Source organism: Lineus longissimus, chromosome 10 (genome assembly GCF_910592395.1).
Source record: "Lineus longissimus chromosome 10, tnLinLong1.2, whole genome shotgun sequence".
Classification (NCBI taxonomy): domain Eukaryota; kingdom Metazoa; phylum Nemertea; class Pilidiophora; order Heteronemertea; family Lineidae; genus Lineus; species Lineus longissimus.
This window is the reverse complement of record NC_088317.1, coordinates 16316958-16337114: the sequence shown is the minus strand read 5'-3', so window position 1 is coordinate 16337114 and position 20157 is coordinate 16316958. Positions and strand designations below refer to the sequence as shown.

General features: G+C 40.2%; 1 protein-coding gene across 7 annotated transcripts; it reads left to right on the top strand.

Moving 5' to 3' along the window:
- Positions 1-113: 113 nt before the first annotated feature.
- On the top strand, positions 114-19488 carry LOC135494462 (RNA-binding motif protein, X chromosome-like). 7 transcript variants are annotated; one of them, XR_010448389.1, is made up of 13 exons: positions 114-171; positions 1207-1265; positions 2151-2246; positions 3945-4072; positions 4463-4539; positions 4854-5210; positions 6216-6327; positions 7078-7158; positions 7874-8077; positions 8511-8674; positions 9314-9355; positions 18271-18428; positions 19097-19480. XR_010448389.1 is itself a non-coding variant. In XM_064782466.1 (12 exons), exons 3-12 carry the CDS (start codon positions 2235-2237, stop codon positions 18288-18290), a joined length of 1197 nt encoding a protein of 398 aa, XP_064638536.1. In that variant the 5' UTR covers positions 114-171; positions 1207-1265; positions 2151-2234; the 3' UTR covers positions 18291-19488. The 7 variants fall into 7 exon arrangements, 6 of the variants coding, with proteins under 6 accessions (XP_064638536.1, XP_064638532.1, XP_064638530.1 ...); XM_064782466.1 differs by having other exon boundaries at positions 18271-19488; XM_064782462.1 differs by lacking the exons at positions 18271-18428; positions 19097-19480 and adding an exon at positions 13792-14630 and having other exon boundaries at positions 4854-5147.
- The last annotated feature ends 669 nt before the right edge of the window (positions 19489-20157 follow it).

The window sequence follows — 20157 nt, the reverse complement described above, 5'->3', positions numbered from 1 at the left end:
GTCAATTGAGATTAATATAACAGTAATTTATTGATAGTCATCTATACCTATGAAATTGTTAGATGAAACTATCAATTTTTATAATGTCAGAAATCTATCTATAGTATCAGATGGTCCGGACCAATACAAACTCCAATTTTCTGAAATTTTCTTTGTGTTTTGCAAATTTTGGTAATTTTCTCCTTTCATGAGCCACTGCTCGAGAAATAAATACTACATATTGAATATATTTTGTCTTCAGTCATGATTAAGCTGTAAAATATTGAGTAAATATGGCTGACGAAGAAAGAATTGATCATTTAAAATTGGGTTTCGCTTTGGGTAAAATTACACGCGTTTTTCTGTGTGTAAATGTATGGCATTGCCAATCCAATGCACTGTGTCTGCAGTTGCCAGTGTTGGGTGTGCTTTTGTGGCTTCTTTGACTGTATATTCGACCTAACTGCAGAATAGCCAGGACAGTGGTAGCTCTGTACATTATGTACACATTCCTATCACTTAGCACAGAGTGTCCCAGGTATTCTGCAGTTGCTCCGTATATTCTACAATACCCCTCGTAACAAGTTGACCTGGATATGACAATGGTACAGTTTGAGTATAGTCTCGCACGTAGCGGATATGACCTGTAAAGCATATCTCCTTCAAAGAAAATACTGTGTTGCAGTCAAATCTAAATCTGCATAATAATCGGCATCCTCACTTTGCCAGTTGGCAATCATTCCCGATTCCACATTTAAGCAGTCTCCTATTGCCTAAAACTGTATCACTATCATCATCATATCCGGGCTAACTTCTTAACTGGGGTATGGGCAAGTCAACAGGAGCTGCCGAGTTGTCTCACATGTCTGTGTAGTGTCACTATCACTGACCGTTAGTCCGTTGCAAACAATGGGTGATATGAATAAAGACTAGCAAATGCTTTTACTCCGGTTTTGTACAGGAAGGCCTAGTGTAAATATACATGGAGATTTAGATAAAAGCATTTGCTAGTCTTTATTCATATCACCCATTGTCTACCCGCCTTTGCAGATGTGCTAAAGACACTACCTCGGAACTTCACCTTCGATCCCGGATATGACAATGGTTTGAGAAGTCTTTGTTTTCGCCCTGAACAGCCACCCCCCCTGGCAAAAACTAGAATATCAACTGTCGAGACAAAATTCACAGCATTTCATCAGCCTTAACACATTTTACATTCCCTTGCAGGTTAAAGTCTTGGCGTCTAAAAACAATAACTCAATTCGTTTGAGGGATACATCGTATTGGTAAGAAGTGCTCCAGATTCATGATATTTTTAGCCTGAGGATAATTACTGATTTCATTGATCATTTAGAAACCAATTCACAAACGTTTTACAATAGTATAACCCGTCATAAGCAATTAGATTAAATCTGCATGTTGTATAAATTGTAAGTTTTTGTTCCAAATCAATTGATGTCTCAAGTTGATAAACTGACGAGAGTTGCTAAAAAGCAGTGGCTTAGCACAATAACCACTTTAGTTAGAAATTGTGAAGGGTTTTAGATATCAGAGTCTCTTCCATCCAAGACTAACACTGGTCGATTTTATGCATTAGTTTCTTTAGTGTAGGCCTACAAAATTGATTCTTACGACTTGATAAGTAAAGAGGAGAAACAATTTAGCAAATTTACATTAGCTGAGATATCTATTTGACAATGTTGTAGAAAGATGTGATTGATACATGTACATGTAAAAACAATTTTATTTCAAGTTCTGTACATTTAATTTTCTATGATGATACCACAATAATCTTGCCAATTTCATTGACTCTAATTTGTCTGAAAGCAGTTTTTCTATCCGATTTTGTTTATAACATTATATAAATGAGGTTAAAACATTTTGAGATACTACCATTTTTATTCGATGAAGATCAGAAATAATGAAATTAAATTTTCAAGTCTGCGGTAATTGATTCTGAAAATGTTTGTTATGTTGACCAGTGGTGTTCCTATGACCTAATTCAGGCGGTGTCTCGAACGATAATGCATGCAGAGTAAGTCCAAGAATTGCAATTTATAAATTAGGATTCAGTCGTAACACAAATGAAAAGTATCGTTGCAGTTTTCAAATCATCCGTCAGATTTTAGACTTCTAACTTACAAAGGCACTATATCATTTCTTGTTCACAGCTCTACTTGCGTATAAAGCAGGAGAGACGAATCAGTAAATATTTCACAAACTCGGAATCGAGCGTCGTACACCAAATCATCAACATGGATGGGCAGGTGGGTTAAGTATAAAAAGACAACATAAATAGAATGCATAAATAGAATGAATAGAATGCATAAATAGAATGAATAGAATGCATAAATAGAATGCATTGTGTGGATTGACAACAGTATCAAGCCGAGTCTGCTAACAAAAACAGATAGCCTAATTAGCGACTGCATTTTAGCCTACGCTTTGAATGTCGATTTAGCACTTACACAACAGGCTTAGATTTTGTGTCAAGCTAAAGCTTGTCTCCTTTAAAAAGGTTAAATTTTCTGGTTTATAGTGTGTTATCAACAGTACAAAATAATAACTAGCAAAAGAGCTTTTCGAGGCGGTGATAAGCTTGTCATCACTGTTATTGTGTGTAATTAGCAATTAGTAATAAGGACAAATTAATTTGAAAGAAGATTGTAGTAGGCAACAATGGTGTATTGAACAACAACTCAAACTGTCATCTAATTGCCAATTGGAACATTGAGTATTTTGAAAACGTCTTACATATGAGAACAGCTCTTTATGATGACAGATTTAGCAATGATTTCTGGTCAAAATGACCGTTTACTCCAAGCCGTAAGACAAATAATTAACTCAAGGGAACTATAAATTACAAATGATTGGAAAAACGTTCAGAGGAAAAAAGTAATTCAATACTACATGCAATATTAGCAAAAGCTCTCCAGGGTCTTACGTATCAACTATTAGTGAAAAAACCTAAACAATGGGAGTGGAATTTGACTATGCAGGGATCTTTATGAGTATCAGAGAGGATTCTAAGGTATGTAGCGCTGATTTTATTGCACTTTGATGATCTAATCCACCCTAATTAAAAATGTTAGAGACATCTGATGAGATTTAGAATAAACCATAATGCTATTGCTGTGAACTTTCAGAATCAGTGCTGAGCCGAAAGATTGGCATGTGTATCATTAAAATATATAAGCTTGTATGTGATTTAACCAATGACGCATATCTTTCTGGAGAAAATTCATTTTTACACAACGGAGTAAATTTTGTTTCACTATTATTTTTACGGACAAATTGTGGGTCGGCGATATTAGTCCAGGTGGCTTTTCCCTTAGTTGTGTAAAATATGAAATCTCTTTGAGAATTCTAACCATCTAGATGAAATATTTCAATGTTACATGTATTTTCAAGATAACCTCCACAATATCAGCACAGTTCCTGCTCCTGGTGAATTCTTTGAGATCAAATCTTTTGGGTAATTCCAATAGTCTTCAAAACATCCAAGAGCCTGCATTGATAATCTCGTAAAAACATATTGATTTTGTTATCTAGTAACTGTGGGTGTCTATGTGGGAAGGCAATTTTGAGGAGGAGAGAGTTCCATGACTTTTGTGTATTGTCGAGATATTTGCTGTTTCTTAATTAAAAATTAGTATTCATGCAACTCAAGTTTCAGTTAAAGACATGAATGAAAGATGATGTGTGTTTAAAATTTTACAACCTCCATGCCTGAAAGTCTTGCTGCTTGAAGGAACCCTATAGGAAAAGATCTTTTGAGCATTGTTGATTTCACTCTTGATGTCTATTTGGTTATAAACTTTACTGGATGATATGAATTCCCACGGGCATTGTAAGTTCGTACATGTGCTATCCAAGACAAAAATTGTGTATCATCTGCTGAAATAAAGGCAAGTATGTATCATATGGTGAACGAAATAAACTAATCTTGCCTATTTCTCTTCTAGTCAAGTGGACCCCCATCATTCAGAGGAAGACCGCCCAGAGGCATGTCACTGAGAGGTCGAGGCGCACCCAGGGGTAGAGGAGGTCCACCTGGACCAAGATTTGAAAGTCGATACGAAAATGGAACGAGGTAATTTGAGAAAAAGACCATTATATCCAGACAGTGGAACCTCCCTTAGCGGACACCTCTCTAAGAAAGACAACTTCTCTATTAAGGACACTAGTCTTGGTCTCAAATTGGTAGTTTTCATTCAAGTTTTATGAAACAAGACACTCAGTTGTGGAGAGCCTGTGGCTGACGTGAGTCGGAAGAATCACGGCTGGGGCAGGTCAGATTACAACAGGAATCCTTGAGTGTGGGAACCAAACTCGGGTCGTCTTGCAAAAGGACAGATTTTCTGTTTAATCAGCATTTGGTCAGTGTAGTTGAGATGGCTGGCCTCACTGGAATAGTCCTGCAGTCATCTTCAACCAAGATTTTCACTCCTTCTGATTTTATGTCATCTCTTGCTTGCTGTAGCCGTGGCATACCCAGTGAACGTCGAGGAATGAGTCGTGGTCGTGGTCCCATGAGGGGAGGCAGAGGGCGTGGAATGGGTGAGTACATCCCCAGAGTTCAGTGGTGTGGTCGATATCGTCTGACCAAGTCTGGGGCCTCTGGGCACCGCATAGGTTGCCGTTTTGCGCCCAGTCTTTGAAACTATCTGCTATCATTGCTGTGAAGGCATCTTGAATTTTCAACAATAAAACGATAAAAAAGTGAAAGAATGGGCAAGTATGTCGTCATCAGAGCAGAATCTGTTCGTCGATAGGTTTGTTGTAGTGCTAGCGTAAGTCTATTGTGGACTTGACATCAGGGTAGGGTGTGACTTTGAATTTTCCTTATATTTTCTTGTTATGCTATTTTACAGGTTACAAAGATGAGCGACCACCACGGATGGATGACAGAATGCTGTCACCGCGTGAAGAGAGGGGGCCACCGATGAGAGAAAGACGCGAAGAACGCCCGCCAATTATGCGCGAACGTCTACCAATGAGGGACGAGAGGCCCCCAATGAGAGAGGAACGCCCTCCACTCAGAGAGGAACGACCGATGCGTAGTGAGCGTCCTCCGATGCGCGAAAGTCGTCCGATTCGCGAGGATCGGGGCGGATATCGTGAAGAGCGAGTTTCGTCCTTCAGGGATGAACGGCCACCTTTGAGAGGTAGTTCTAGTAAAGTATTTCTGCCCGACAGTTTCAGTGTCGCTGCTGCTTCTCTTTCGCAAGGTTAGGGTTATTTTTTGTTTGCTGCTTCTGACACTGTCTTGCCCCTTTCAAAAACATTATTTATTATTTCGTGGGTGTGACTATCCTCAAGTAAGACGCGGTTTTGGGCAGAATCTTTGTTCTTTTGTTGTGGTAGCTTTTATCAATGCTTTATATATTGCTGTCAAGGTGTTTATTTCCGACTAGTTCCATGCAAATGGGAATGGGAAATTCTCTTTCCTTTGACGCTTCAAAATTGTAAAAAACGTGTTGGTAATATTGTTTTGCTGTTATACTTGCTACAGATAATTTCGTTGACCGCCGCGTTTTGTGGCCACTGTGATTTGACCTAGGTGGCCAATTTTGGTAAAAATTAAAAATTCCGGATCGGAAATGACCCAGTTTGATTGCATTTAACTACTAGTCCAAAAGATAATGTACTTATTTTCGTGAAATGATGACCTTTTTTGGGCTGTGGGTTTGTAAACTCGTTCCCTTATGGTGCTGTGGGTTCCTCTCCTCTTGGAATGCCCCCCCCCCCCCCCCCCCCCCACCACCACCACAACCACTTCTGTGTTTGATGCTAAATCATTCCAAATATGTGACCCGCTCTACCAAAACTAGGCGCTTGTCGCATCTGAACTTGACAGGTTGATACGGACTTGTTGTTCATTTCCCTATTGTAGACCTTTTGTGAAATGTGACCAAATCAGTTTGTAATAGATTTCACAAAAGGTCTACAATAGGGAAATGAACAACAAGTCCGTATCAACCTGTCGAGTTCAGATGCGACAAGCGCCGAGTTTTGGTAGAGCGAGTCACATATTGTCTGCATTACGTCCTGGGAATCATTTATTGGCTTTGCTTTGCCTTCGATGTTGTTTTTCATTGCTGAATGTGAAGTTTGAATAACTACTGGTAAGGCCACAAGTCTTAAATCTCATGGTTCTGGAATAAGTCACAAAAGGTTATAGTCAAGTGGTCGAATGTCAAGAAATTAAACCCTGCTTCCTCTTATCTCTCCAGATACGCCATCCTTCCACACACGGTCACATGACTACATTGACCGAGGCAGAGATTCGTACCCTAGCCGAGATCCTCCACGTGACTCTTATCCTTCCAGAGATATGAGAGATGGGTAAGAATATTTCGATATTGGACAAACTTCATGAGCGTTACTTAAACACCTCCAAGAATTTTGGTGAATTCATTTGATAGAAGTAATGTCTTACAATACATAGCATAGACGGAACTATAAACAAAATGTTTTGATGGTCATTTTGTGATGCCAACGTGATTTTGATACGCTAACTATTTTGGATGCGAAAATTAGAAGGTGTCTGGATGTTTTTTTGTTTCACGTTCTACAGTATATCGGAACCAATGAGAATTACAGTATCTTGGAATCAGTGAAAATTCCCTCGGTTCTTGGAAGTGTAGGGTTTGCAATGAGTTGTAAAAATCTTAGCTGAAATTTCTTCAACATTTTGCTAATCGCATTGATTAAGAAATTCTTCAGTTTCTTGGCTTCCAATCCCACCTCCTGAATCAACCAATCAGAATGTTCTTTTGAAGTAAAAACTAACTCGATTGTGCGTCAATCTTTTGTTATATTTTCGATATTCCGTCATGTTTCGAAGTCAATTGGCACATACACATGTACTGTGATCAGGGTGAAAGTAACGTTCGTGTTTTTGTGAAATTGCCACTTAGACCCAATTTTAATTTAGCATAACCCTGTATCAATAATTTAGATTTGGAAGTCATGGAATGAAAACATACCAAATTTGATTTGCAATGTGTGAATCAGCGTCCCCTGAAAAATTTCACTGATAAAAGCATGGAGTGGTTTCTTGGCTTATTTGCACGATCGCATGGTTCGTTTCAGTGGCGAGTATGCTTCACGCGGTTACAGTAGTGGTGGACGCGACGACTACGGCGAGAGGTCACGTGACCATTATAGCAGCAGGTTAGTTAGTGCGCGACAGTGATTCAAATGTCACTGTTGTATAAGTTTATAGTCGTAGTTCCACCTATCATAAAACCCCGTGTTTTTTCAAGACCCGTGTCTTCGCCGTGTGTCAAAAAACCCGGGGCGCACTTACACCTATCAGTGGTGTTAGATAATGGTTAATAGCCCCGGCGACAGGTGCGCTGTAGGTAGGGAGCTCTCCTGTGTTTCTTTCCCATTGGAGGGGAATTTCGCATGCGCAATACCGAGGCAACTACACCGCGCCATCTGTCGCCAGATCTCAGAACTTGCAATTACCGTGTCTATTCAGATTCCACCTATCTAAATTAGCCCCCGATTAGCCCCATCGAGCTCGATGGGGCTAATAGACACGGCAATACATGGTGTAAGCGCAAAAGACACGGGGATTCGATGGGTGGAAGTACGACTTATGTTGCTGGTTAATATTGAGAAGGTAGATTCGCATGCAGCTTGGTCTGTGCTTTATAACTACATGTAGGCCACTATTTGTTCAGGGTATGGGGTGCAATATGTCTTCTGTTTCAGCGAAGTGATTCGTGAAGAAAAATGTTGTAAGATGACTTCACAAGACGATTGAGGTATAGAGATATCCTGTTATGTACTTTCTAGCATTACTGATTAACTTTGTCAGTCTGAGAATGCTCACTTTAAGAATTCAGTGTCCATATTTCAATTTTCTTTCTCTTTATAGCCGAGGTGACTTGCGATCAGACTTGGCCCCACCTAGTCGGTCCTCGCGTGAATTTGCCGGCCTGAGTAGCAGCAGGGACTTGGGTGCATCGTCAGACTTCGGCCGCTCGTCGGAGATGAGCCGTCGTGGATCTCGTGGCGAGTACAGCTCTAGTGGCCGGGATTATGCGCAGCCGGAGAGGGGATTCTCCAGTGGTGGTTCAAGGTGAAGAGACTTTTTAATTTCCTTACATTTGGGCCAGACAGCTGTTTAGAACACCATGTTCACAGAATGGGAATAGGAGAATCTGGTCAATGTTGACGTGGAACTGAAGACTAACTCTTGTACTTCAGACCTGCTCGGAATGAAGACCAGAGAGGGATACTGGGCAAAGGACACTACTGTGTCCACAAAGATATGGGTCTATGTAGCAGAACGCCCTTGGAATAATAGGACAGCTGACTTTGTTACTAAAAACTGACCGACTGTGCTCATCTCAAAAATTTAGAAGGCAGAAGATGACCGCAAACTCTGGGACTCTTTCGCAGAACTCTTTAGGTCAGCCGGCTATGTTTCTGAAAACAGACTGCCTGTTTAGCGTCTCAAAAAATCTGAATGCAGAATTACAAACTAGTTTTCATCTCTTTCTATTTTTCAGGGGCTACCCTCCGTCTTCGGATGAATATTCTTCAGGTCCTCGCAGCCGGGAGTTCGACGCACCTAGCAGGGACTACGGTGGTGCGCCCAGGCCTAGCAGGGAGTTCGAAACAACTCGCGGTCCCAATGGGGATTATGACACATTTGGCAGAAGCCGATATGCAGGTAAGATTATCAGAATCTTTGAATATTTGTTATGTTATGAGGGAATTTACACAATAATGGTTTGGGTTGACGCGAGGGCTGAGAATGGACAGGGCCATCTGTCCTCTGACTGTCTGAACATCGCATCAGCAATGGCACTGGCAGCATATTTGAATCAAGTTTTGGTGTCATGATGAGGTAGGGTGTCCGCCAGGATTCGTTTTGAGGTACATGTTGGGAGAAGGTGGGGGAAAAAATTAATCTTAACTTTTTTTGTGAATTAAAATTTTAGTTTGGTATGACGTGCTGTGCACGTCACTCGCATGTCATGGTGTAACTGCAGTCACACGAAATGGTTCCATAAGGTGGTGCCCCCTAGGGCCGCGTATGGATATTAGTATATCCATACGCGTGTGATGCGTCTTTGCCATGTGCAGGATTGTATAGTGAGTGTATTGACCTTGTATCAGGCTTGAGGTATGGCCATTGTGGTCTACTCTGTTATGTTCGTGAATGTGTACTGTAAGGCATTGATAGGCATTTTGTAATAAAAACATTTACGGTATAATGTAGTGTGACGTAGGTTTGTTAAAATGTACATGACGTTCTTTGCATGTCGCTTGCAGCTAGAGGGTAAATGCCAGCTCTCCCTTGTTTCAGATGATGTTTACAGCGGCAGCAAGAGCATGGGGGACGACTTTGGTAAGCTGAAAATTGGATGTGTCACGACGAATCTTGCAGGTTTAGCGGTGACCTTACGCTTTGCTGAGCTTATTATCCACTGATTGGTTTGTGGTCATCAAAAATTGTGTCCCTTATGTGTTCAACCATCTGTGATATTGACTGGTGTCCAGATCACATAAAGCAGTAGTGTTAACCTTATGATTGGTTGAAAGTCAACGGTTACTTGGGAAATTCAGAAAAGTGCCAAATTCTGGTGTGGGGAGTAATTTTGGAAGCTGTCCTCATTTCTTCAATCTGAGCCTTAGTATTAATCGGCCTTTCTGGAAAACATTGTGATACTGTGATTACAGTGATTAAGAATCTTGTGGATAAAGTTATCAAAGCATATTGTTGCCAGTTCTTTTTTTCAGGGCTACACTACTAGTATAAGATAGGGATACACTACTGGTATAAGATTTCGGCACTAAGCTTTACCAGGCTGCTATCCTAAGTAGTTTGGTGCAAATTATTTCAAAAATTCAATGAGCCAAGTTGGGGAGAATATGGAAGGCCCTGACTTTCTATTTTGTATGCTTTAATATTTTGGCTTTGGGTCAGTTTTCCAATAGATGTCAGGAGCAGTCTCAAGTCTAAAACAGGCAACTGGAATCCGGAGTAGATCATTATGTAAAATGAAATGTATTTGACGTGGATATTTTGGATGAGTATAATGTGATTTGAGGATGATAGTATTGCTTTGATAATCATGAGGACAGTGAGGATTAATCATAAGTGCCTCTGCAGAAGTTGGGAGTGAAAACATGCACATGAAGCTGAGGTCGACTTCATTCAATCACTGGAGTTAGTCTCCATGGAGGACAAGAACTTTATCCTCTCGGGTACAATTCTGTTGATGCACGAGCTGATAAGAAGGTATAGGCATTTGAATGAAGGGAAGATATGGTTCAGTACATGCACATGAAGCTGAAGTCTCTATGGAGAACAGTCACATGAACTAGACAGATAGCATTCTGTTCATGCACAAGCAGATGAGAAAGGATGCAGGCATTCTAATAAAGTAGGAAGGATTCATTACAATACATGCACATGAAACTGAAGTACTTTCTATCGAGGACAAGCACATGAACCAGTTGGGTAGCATTCTGTTCATGCACAAGCAGATGAGAAAGGATGCAGGCATTCAAATGTAGTAAGAAGGATTTAGCACATGCGCATGAATCTGAAGTAGTCTCTATGGTGGACAAGCGCATGAGCCAGTCGGGTAGCATTCTGTTCATGCACAAGCAGATGAGAAAGGATGCAGGCATTCAAATGTAGTAGGAAGGATTTAGCACATGCGCATGAAGCTGAAGTAGTCTCTATGGTAGACAAGCGCATGAACCAGTTGGGTAGCATTCTGTTCATGCAAATAGATGAGAAAGGATGCAGGCATTCTAATAAAGTAGGAAGGATTCATTACAATACATACACATGAAACTGAAGTACTTTCTATCGAGGACAAGCGCATGAACCAGTCAGGTAGCATTCTGTTTATGCACAAGCGGATAAGAAAGAATGCAGGCATTTAAATGAAGTAGGAAGGATTCATTACAATACATACACATGAATCTGAAGTAGTCTCTATGGTGGACAAGCGCATGAACCAGTCGGGTAGCATTCTGTTTATGCACATAGATGAGAAAGGATGCAGGCATTCTAATAAAGTAGGAAGGATTCATTACAATACATGCACATGAAACTGAAGTAGTCTCTATGGTGGACAAGCGCATGAACCAGTCGGGTAGCATTCTATTTATGCACAAGCAGATGAGGAAGGATGCAGGCATTCTAATAAAGTAGGAAGGATTCGGGACATGCACATGAAGCTAAAGTAGTCTATGGTGGACAAGCGCATGAACCAGTCGGGTAGCATTCTATTTATGCACAAGCAGATGAGAAAGGATGCAGGCATTCAAATGTAGTAGGAAGGATTCAGCACATGCGCATGAAGCTGAAGTAGTCTCTATGGTGTACAAGCGCATGAACCAGTCGGGTAGCATTCTGTTCATGCGCGAGGAGATGAGAAAGGATGCAGGCATTCTAATGAAGTAGGAAGGATCGATTACAGTACATGAACATGAAACTGAAGTACTTTCTATGGAGGACAAGCGCATGAACCAGTCGAGTAGCATTCTGTTCATGCACAAGCAGATGAGAAAGGATGCAGGCATTCTAATGAAGTAGGAAGGATTGATTACAGTACATGCACATGAAACTGAAGTACTTTCTATGGAGGACAGGCGCATGAACCAGTCGGGTAGCATTCTGTTCATGAACAAGCAGATGAGAAAGGATGCAGGCATTCTAATAAAGTAGGAAGGATTCATTACAATACATGCACATGAATCTGAAGTACTTTCTATCGAGGACAAGCACATGAACCAGTTGGGTAGCATTCTGTTCATGCACGAGGAGATAAGAAAGGATGCAGGCATTCAAATGAAGTAGGAAGGATTCATTACAATACATGCACATGAATCTGAAGTACTTTCTATGGAGGACAGGCGCATGATCCTGTTTGGTCAAATTCTGTTCATGCACAGCCAGATACAAAAGGATGCAGGCATTCAAATAAGTCAAATTAGGATGTGTTTCAGCACATGCAGATGAATCTGAAGTAGTCTATGGAGTACATGCAAATGAACTAGAATTCTGTTCATGCACAAGCAGATGAGAAAGGATGCAGACATTCATTCAAATGAAGAAAGAGTAGGATTGATTCTGCACATGCACATGAAACTGAAGTGGATTCTATGGCGGACAAGCGCATGATCCTATGAATCTGAAGTAGTCTCCATGGAGGACAAGCGCATGAACCAGTCGGGTAGCATTCTGTTCATGCACAAGCAGATGAGAAAGGATGCAGGCATTCATTCAAATGAAGTAAGAGTAGGATTGATTCTGCACATGAATATGAAACTGAAGTAGATTCTATGGCGGACAAGCAGATGAACACGTCGGATAGTATTCTGTTCGTGCTCAAGCAGATGAATGAAGTAAAAAAATGGTTCAGCACATGCCAAAAAACTTAAACCTTTTCTAAAAAACCTTTGAGAGATGTAAGGCAGTTCATAAGATTTCAGCAGTGGATGCTGAATTATACTGGCTCATGACTTAAAATAATAGCCTCAAAAACTGCGATTCAATTAATTTGTGTCTATAGAATTGCGTCTTAAGTTCAGTACACTTCAGTTTTGGCTAACGGTACACCAAAATTATTTTGAATTCAGTTATCAAAAACTTGGATTAATTTATATTGTGGAAATAAGTTAGCCAGCATAGCATATCACAACCTACATTAAAGTCACTGCAAAACTGAATCAAGCGTTTTTATCGCAATAACTAATTGACAGAACATCACATGGGCCAAGAAAGTCTTGTGATGATAGTGTTTGTGATGATAATTTCATACACTTGAAAATATTGACTATTGTGCAGTGAAAGAAAATTATAAAAACACACTTCTGTACTGGTATCTCGGAGATTTCAATGATTGAGCAAAGTTAACTCGTATTTAACTATTTAGCTTGTGATCAATTGGGCTGCCAAAATTTCTTTTACAAACAATGGTCTATTTATTACGTGTTTGACTTCGAGTGTAAGAGAAGAAATTACAATTCTGCAGGATGGTATAAAAAAAACCTAAGATGCATTTGCTCAAATGAAAAACGTGGCAAAGGATAGTCTGGAATGTGTATCTTTACTTAAAGTGCGCACATGAGGAATTGGGCTAAGTCACTGGCTGGATACTGCGGACAAGTTGAGGATAATTTTTATGGGCATAGATGGAAGGATGAAAAGTTATGATATTGCAGTCATTTGTCATCTAGCGACTAATATAAGTTTTGTATACACCCCAGTTCGTGGTTTCAACGGATTATTGCGGTTGTTGTGGAAAAAGCTAGGGAGCCGAATCGTTTGAATCCTATTTGCAATATATTCGTCACGTAGGAAACACATGTACTTGTATTATAAACGAACATAGAAGTTTATTTTCAGAAGTTTACCAAGAATACATGTACAGCAATACAAGTCGTTTTAACTATATGTGTATGCGCAATACATTTGAGTTAAATAAGATTATTTCACTTTCGTCGCGATGATCTTTAACGTGGTCCTGTCTGAGCAGTAGACTTGACTGAGTTGACAGCATCTATGCTACGCATAAGTCACCAACGTTTTGTGGGCACTTAGCACCTAAAATGATCACAACATCTAATGAAATGCAATTGATAATGAACAAAACCTTTTTGAGTGCGAAATTAAATGACTTGGTACTTCAGTTCACTAGGTCAAAATTTGGATCAACTGAGCAACATCACAGAATTTTAACACAAAGAATTGTGGTATTTTGATTTGACATGCTCTAATCATTCATAAATAACTACGCAAACCTTCTTTTATAAAATGTTTAGGTTCCCCAAGTTCAAGAGGCCCTCCACCGCGAGGTCCTCCCTCGGGATCCCGGGGGCCAGGGGGTCCCCCGATGTCACGAGGAGGTCCGTACGAAAGAGAGCGTGGCGACAGCTTCTCTGCTGGAAGCAGACGCCCTGCGATGAGGGAGGGCGGACCGCCGACGAAGAGATCGCGATCAGATGGGCCACCATCACGGGGCCCACCGCGTGATCATGGTGGGCCACCATCTAGGGGCCCCCCTCGTGATCTTGGTGGTCCACCGCGAGGCCGACCAAGGAGGATGTAACCTAGAACGGATTCAAGAAAGACTTTTATGATATATTCCTGCAAAATATGGAAGATTTGTTACCAAATACTTGTGGAGAGGACTTTTTACAAACGAGACAAAATATTTACTGGACAGGCAGAATGGCAATTGTTTGGGCCAACACAGCCCAGGGTACCATTTTGCAAATTGGCAAATATTTTACTTTTTACCTGGCTAGCTATTTACCCTGACCTAATATTGTTATACGGTGAAGAAAAGCAGTTACATGGCAGCACAAATCTTGCAATGTGGGTATTGACGGGACCGGAGATGAAGCACACTGAAAATCATGGCTATCGTCCGAGTTACAGAGACTAATTAGATTGAAATTTTCATGATGAATTAACAATGTTGTTATATTGTGTTGATGTAAGTCTGCCTTAGTACATGTCCGATTCCGTATTCGAAAAGTCTACTCAATGAAGTAATGACTGAGTCCCCTGCTCCGTGCAATTGTCTGAAAAAAGTAGACTAGGATGTCCAGAATGTGTTCGGTTTTTACCTCCCAATAATAAATGGTGTATTGTAGAATCGTGAATTGATATTTTTTGTAGGGTGGGAAATTCACAGGGTCTAGATGTATACTTACTGTGATCGCAAGCCTCTGAAACAAACAAAAAGTCTTAAAACATTTTTTTAAAGGAAAATGAGCTGATTTTAAAACGTCTGCCCTAGGTATGATGAATTTCCCACCTTGTTTGAATGGAATGTCATGATGATGATGCACATTAGGCTAATTTGGATCAAGACATTTCTGTTTTTGCTTGGAGGGAAAGAGAGACTGGAACAGTAAATATCTCAGAATTTCTACCGAAACTTGCAAGAAAAAGTTGGGATTGTTATTTATTCATATTAACCAAACGCATGATGCCACCTCATGTAAAAGGCCAGGAAACAGGAATTTCGTACATGGAATATAATGCCCTTCCCACATTGGTATCACAGTAATTGATGCATCATTAAGTCAAATACGAGTTTCTGAATGGAGCCTAATTGCTGGCCCTCTTGTCCACATGTTCATCAGGCTGAATCCAGCTGAGCTACGCCGGACTTAGAACAGGAAATGATTAGGTACATTTTGACGGCCCGAGAAAATGTTAAAAGTACACTGAATAACTGGTTGTCGTAATCAGCTTTCAAGGTATGTATGTCGATTTCAAGGTGCGTGTGTGTTTCTGAGGGTTTCTAAACATTGCCACTGTCAAAAGCTGATGGACACAAAAACACATCGTCAACACTGCTTAAAATATCAAGAGGAGATTTCAAATATCTAGTGGAGGTCATTGGATTCATTTGCTAAAACAGATATCCTGAAGCCTTTTAAAGGTTGGGTATGAGATATGATGGTTTTTCATACATAAATGGCTTCCAGTAGGATTGTGACTTTTCCAAACAGGATAATTGAAAAGGCATTGAACTGCAATGAACAATGCACTAGCACAGGGTGTAACCATAAACCTGGCTGAAATTCACTTGCCATTTCCAAAACTGTCTTGCAACACCGTCTAAAATCACTACTGGAACTCGGTATCTGTGTGATATTACTAGTAGCGACACGTGGTGGCAAGCAGGGTCATTATTCTGCTGGCCTAGTAAATACCACACCGAGTTGCCTGTGATGAAATCGTTTCGCCGACCAGACTATATTGACATGCGTGAAGCAGGAAATCAAAATAATCGTCTTAAAAGGTAGGTATGTAGATTCATGGTGCGTTGTCTCGAAGAGGATGTTGACATTGCCGTTGTCAAAAGAAAAGCATTTCAACAACACATTGTCACACTGCTCAGCTGATCTAACCGCCGTAAGATTCATCCTGATTTTTTTCCGAATGTGATCAAATGTTACAAAATTTACAATTCCTTCTCATGAACGACGAAATGGCTCAAGGATTGACCAGGAAGCGACAATCCTGATATTGTTGTTGTTGTGTATAATCAATTATGAGTGCTCTGTTGCATTCTTAAGACATCATAAAAAGTGAAATCCAAATCAGTTTGATCTTCTTGGCAAATAGGTCAAGAGTTTCTGTGTAATCAATCAAATGGTTCTGAAATCCAAAACATGTCATCTTTTGGGTCAGTAGGTTTAGAATTGCGGTCTGATATACTGACGTCTAAAATTAGATTTTGCCTGCCAGTACGAGATGCAAGAACTGATTCAACTGAAAGAGGAAAACAAATGGCATGACGATGAAGACGTAAACTGCATAGAACTTGTAAAAAGTTCTATGCTATCAAAGTAGAGCTGTTGAGGACTGTTGACAAAAGATACTGTCAAACGGATAATGACTGAAATTGGCTCCGGGCAGATGGCAACTAACTGAAACTGAAAAGGCCTTGGCGATGCTTCAGAGAGGTACACAGTACATGAGATATTCGAAAAGTTTCGACAACACCCAAGGCCAATTTTTGCCATGATCTGCTCCTCTGAACAGAAAAACCTTAAAAATAACCACCCAGCAGCTACACAGTAAGTGAGATATTGAAAAATCGAATGGTCCATTTGCCCAGGTTTCATTATTACGCAAATTCAGTATTACGCAAATTCTCTAAAAAAAGAATTGTTTTGCACATCAATATGTAAAGGGCTAGGCAAACAAGGTACATTCGTAAAAAAGAGTGGTTTGCAAACCAATTCTTGACTTGGCTGATTCTCTATTGATAAACAAAACCATCGTCCGTCTGCTGCTACCTTTAGACACAGTAAACATGAGTCTGCTGTCAATTGCATCGTCATCACCTGTCGTTCTACAAAAGGAACGCTTCTATTGTGACATCCTTATCAACTTTGCATTTGCCAGATTTTAATTACAGCTAGTCGGATAGCTTTGGATTGGCTCACTGCGCAGACAAGAGTGATAGGAATTGCACCGTAATATACAACAGTTGCAGTTAATGCTGTTGGGAACTTTAGGAGGAGCTCGGCGGAATTAGTCTCAGGAGACAGGTAGTATACCGGCCAACATCCACAGAAAAATGTCCATATATTGATATTTATAATCATGATAATGATAATCATGAGACTTACATAGCGCTAAATCCAAATTGTTTCAAACTCACAACCTCCTGAGTATGAGTCTGAAACTCTAACCACTATGCCACTGATCTCTATAATACTCCACGGTACAACAAGAAAAATGTCTAGTATTCTGATCTACCAGTGAGTACACTTTAGAGTGACGGTAACAATACTCTTTTTGATCAACCTTTATTTAATGAAAATCATGCGTCTTGACTACTGCTGGATTTTGCAGAGGAAATGCACAAGGATTGCACTTTAGATGATAGTAGAAATCACTCTGATATCGAGAACATTTGACATGTTTGACCAAAATTACTCTGAAGTCCAGTTATAATACTATTTACCCTTTTTTGGAGTTGGCTGGTCTGAAGCAACTCTAACAGAAATAATGAGTGGGTTTGCTTAAGAAATATGACAAAAGAATGTAGACTCCCCAGTACTTAAATAATCGGGTTTTTAGTATTAAAATGCTCCAGATGATGTCCTGTAGATATTTCTAACACTGGTCCTGTGGAAAAAATACTATTGAAACAAAACAAACTGTCTAGTTCATGGACATTTTGAGCTTCTCCGATGAACCAAGGATACTCTTCAAAAAATCTAATCACCCCAAAAAAAACGTCAAAAACTTTCAAATCTAACGCACAAAGGACATGCTCCAGTAATCCCCACTGTGACCCGGACAGACATTCCAAAGACAACACGGTCTCTGTGTACTTTGAACTTTCCTGCCTGAAGCGAATAGTTCCTCCATGCTGATGATTCAATATTTTGTGATTTGGTCATCCAGGATATCACTCTAAGATCAGTCCAAGCTGAGTGTTGCTAGTCATTTATTTTCAACATCTTTCTCTTCAATTGCCAAAGGCAAAACTTCCTTGTTCCAAACCGGAGGATGCCAAGTTATCATAGTTCATGCATGAGAATTGTTAACTGTTAGAAGACTCTCATAGATTGTTTCATAATATGGTTGAATACACACCATCAAAGATATTGATACGTGGAGTTTATTGATAGACCGATAATGGAATCAAGTGAGAATTCTGCTCACTCTGGCATTTTGAGGTTGATGTTATGTTCCAATACTTTGTATACGAGTTGTGCAGTCAGATAATATTGTGAAGTGTTTTGTGTTTTTTCCCATTTCAGATCCAGTTCAGCCAGGCTGAAAAGTGAGTCAACCTGTTGCGATGCACAACTGAAATGTGACGCCACGAGCTATGGAGACCTGCTAAAGAGGGCTGAAAAGTCGAAAACTTGAGTGTGCCACGGTTGTGGAGATGGTATTAGCGCTGAAAGTTTTACATGTAGGTGGAACAACTTCACGACTACCGATTTGGAAGGTCACTGAATAACCTGCAGTTTCCCTGGTATAAAATGTTGAAGTCATGACATAAGCTTTTTAAGCATTAAGTTTCCCTGGTATAAAATGTTGAAGTCATGACATAAGCTTTTTAAGCATTAAGTTTCCCTGGTATAAAATGTTGAAGTCATGACATAAGCTTTTTAAGCATTAAGTTTCCCTGGTATAAAATGTTGAAGTCATGACATAAGCTTTTTAAGCATTAAGTTTCCCTGGTATAAAATGTTGAAGTCATGACATAAGCTTTTTAAGCATTAAGTTTCCCTGGTATAAAATGTTGAAGTCATGACATTAACCTTTTTAGTGTAAAGATAGATTTTTGAAATGTCAGCAGTTTTTGTGGATGGGACGAACCATTTTCCAAGTAGTAAATGTCACTCAATGCGTGAGTACTTGTTTAATTTGACACCAGAAATGGACAGATTTTGACCACGCTCGCTGTTAAACTTTTTAAATTGGACAAAAAAAGGGAATTTGGCCTGGACTTTATACATACAGTGTACTTTTTCACTATTGTAACATGTCACTTTGGGTATGAAGTCGGCCAACAAGAACTCATATTAAGATTTATCAAAACAAATTTAACTTTTTTTCCTTTCTTTTTCATTTTAGATGAACCACTGTGGCTGGAAAAACTATCTATGCCAACTTGGATGGAGTTGTTGGTGCAAACTACTTATCCCAGGCCAATAGCAATGTGTGCTATGGAGGCCAGATTCCTCCCTATTACTGTTACTGCAAGTAGTCCTTCCAACTACTATGAGTATGGATGCCAGGGCCAGGGTTGCCCTGTGTGTCTGCTGATGCTAGCGAGAGATACATAATTTGGTTGACAATGACTGATATACCAGAACAAAGTACATGTAATTCATCATTCCTAGTTGGATTTAAAGAATTTCGTAGAGGTCAAACTACCTGTCTCATTTCGCTGTGGAACCTCCAAGAGACCAAGTTGGCCTCGAAACTAGTCTGAATTAAATATTTACACCATGTGAAACTAACTTTGAAATAAATATATACCGAAAATTATTTGATTGCTTTGCGTGTTGTTATTTACCTTCTTGTGGCACCCCCATTGAGACCAGTCCAGCTCAAAAATCCCTTCCAGCAATTCATGGTGGGACTGTCCAAATAAAGCGTTTCCAGCACAGTAACCCCGTCCCACTTGGGCAGGACAGTCTCCACACTGATATCTTGATACAGAATTCCCCCCAAAGTTCGGAATCCCTACAGATGAGACCAGCCTAGCACCGAAATCCCCTCCAGCAATTCAGGTTTGGACTCTTATCAAGGCCTGTCTGGCACTGAAACCCCATCCCTTGATACAGAAATCCCCCTAAAGTTCGGAATCCCTACAGATGAGACCAGCCTAGCACCGAAATCTCCTCCAGCAATTCAGGTTTGGACTCTAATAAAGGCCTGTCTGGCACTGAAAGCCCATCCCACCGCGTCATGTACATACATTTCCAGTGTTTTGACTTTCTCCAGACAAGATGTGACTTGCACTGGAAGGTCACTGAATAACCTGCAGTTTCCCTGGTATAAAATGTTGAAGTCATGACATAAGCTTTTTAAGAGGAGGAGGTCTCCGGCTGGGAAATTGTCTTGGCAGTGGTGGCATTATGACTATCAATGTAAGGGTCTTGGGGTTCAAATTTGTGCAGGTTGCCGAT

Excerpts from the sequence above, each read along its gene's own strand:
- LOC135494462 (XM_064782460.1), top strand. Across the intron at positions 4,073-4,462 it reads CGATACGAAAATGGAACGAG|CCGTGGCATACCCAGTGAAC; the intron begins GTAATTTGAGAA and ends TGCTTGCTGTAG. Across the intron at positions 4,540-4,853 it reads AGGCAGAGGGCGTGGAATGG|GTTACAAAGATGAGCGACCA; the intron begins GTGAGTACATCC and ends GCTATTTTACAG.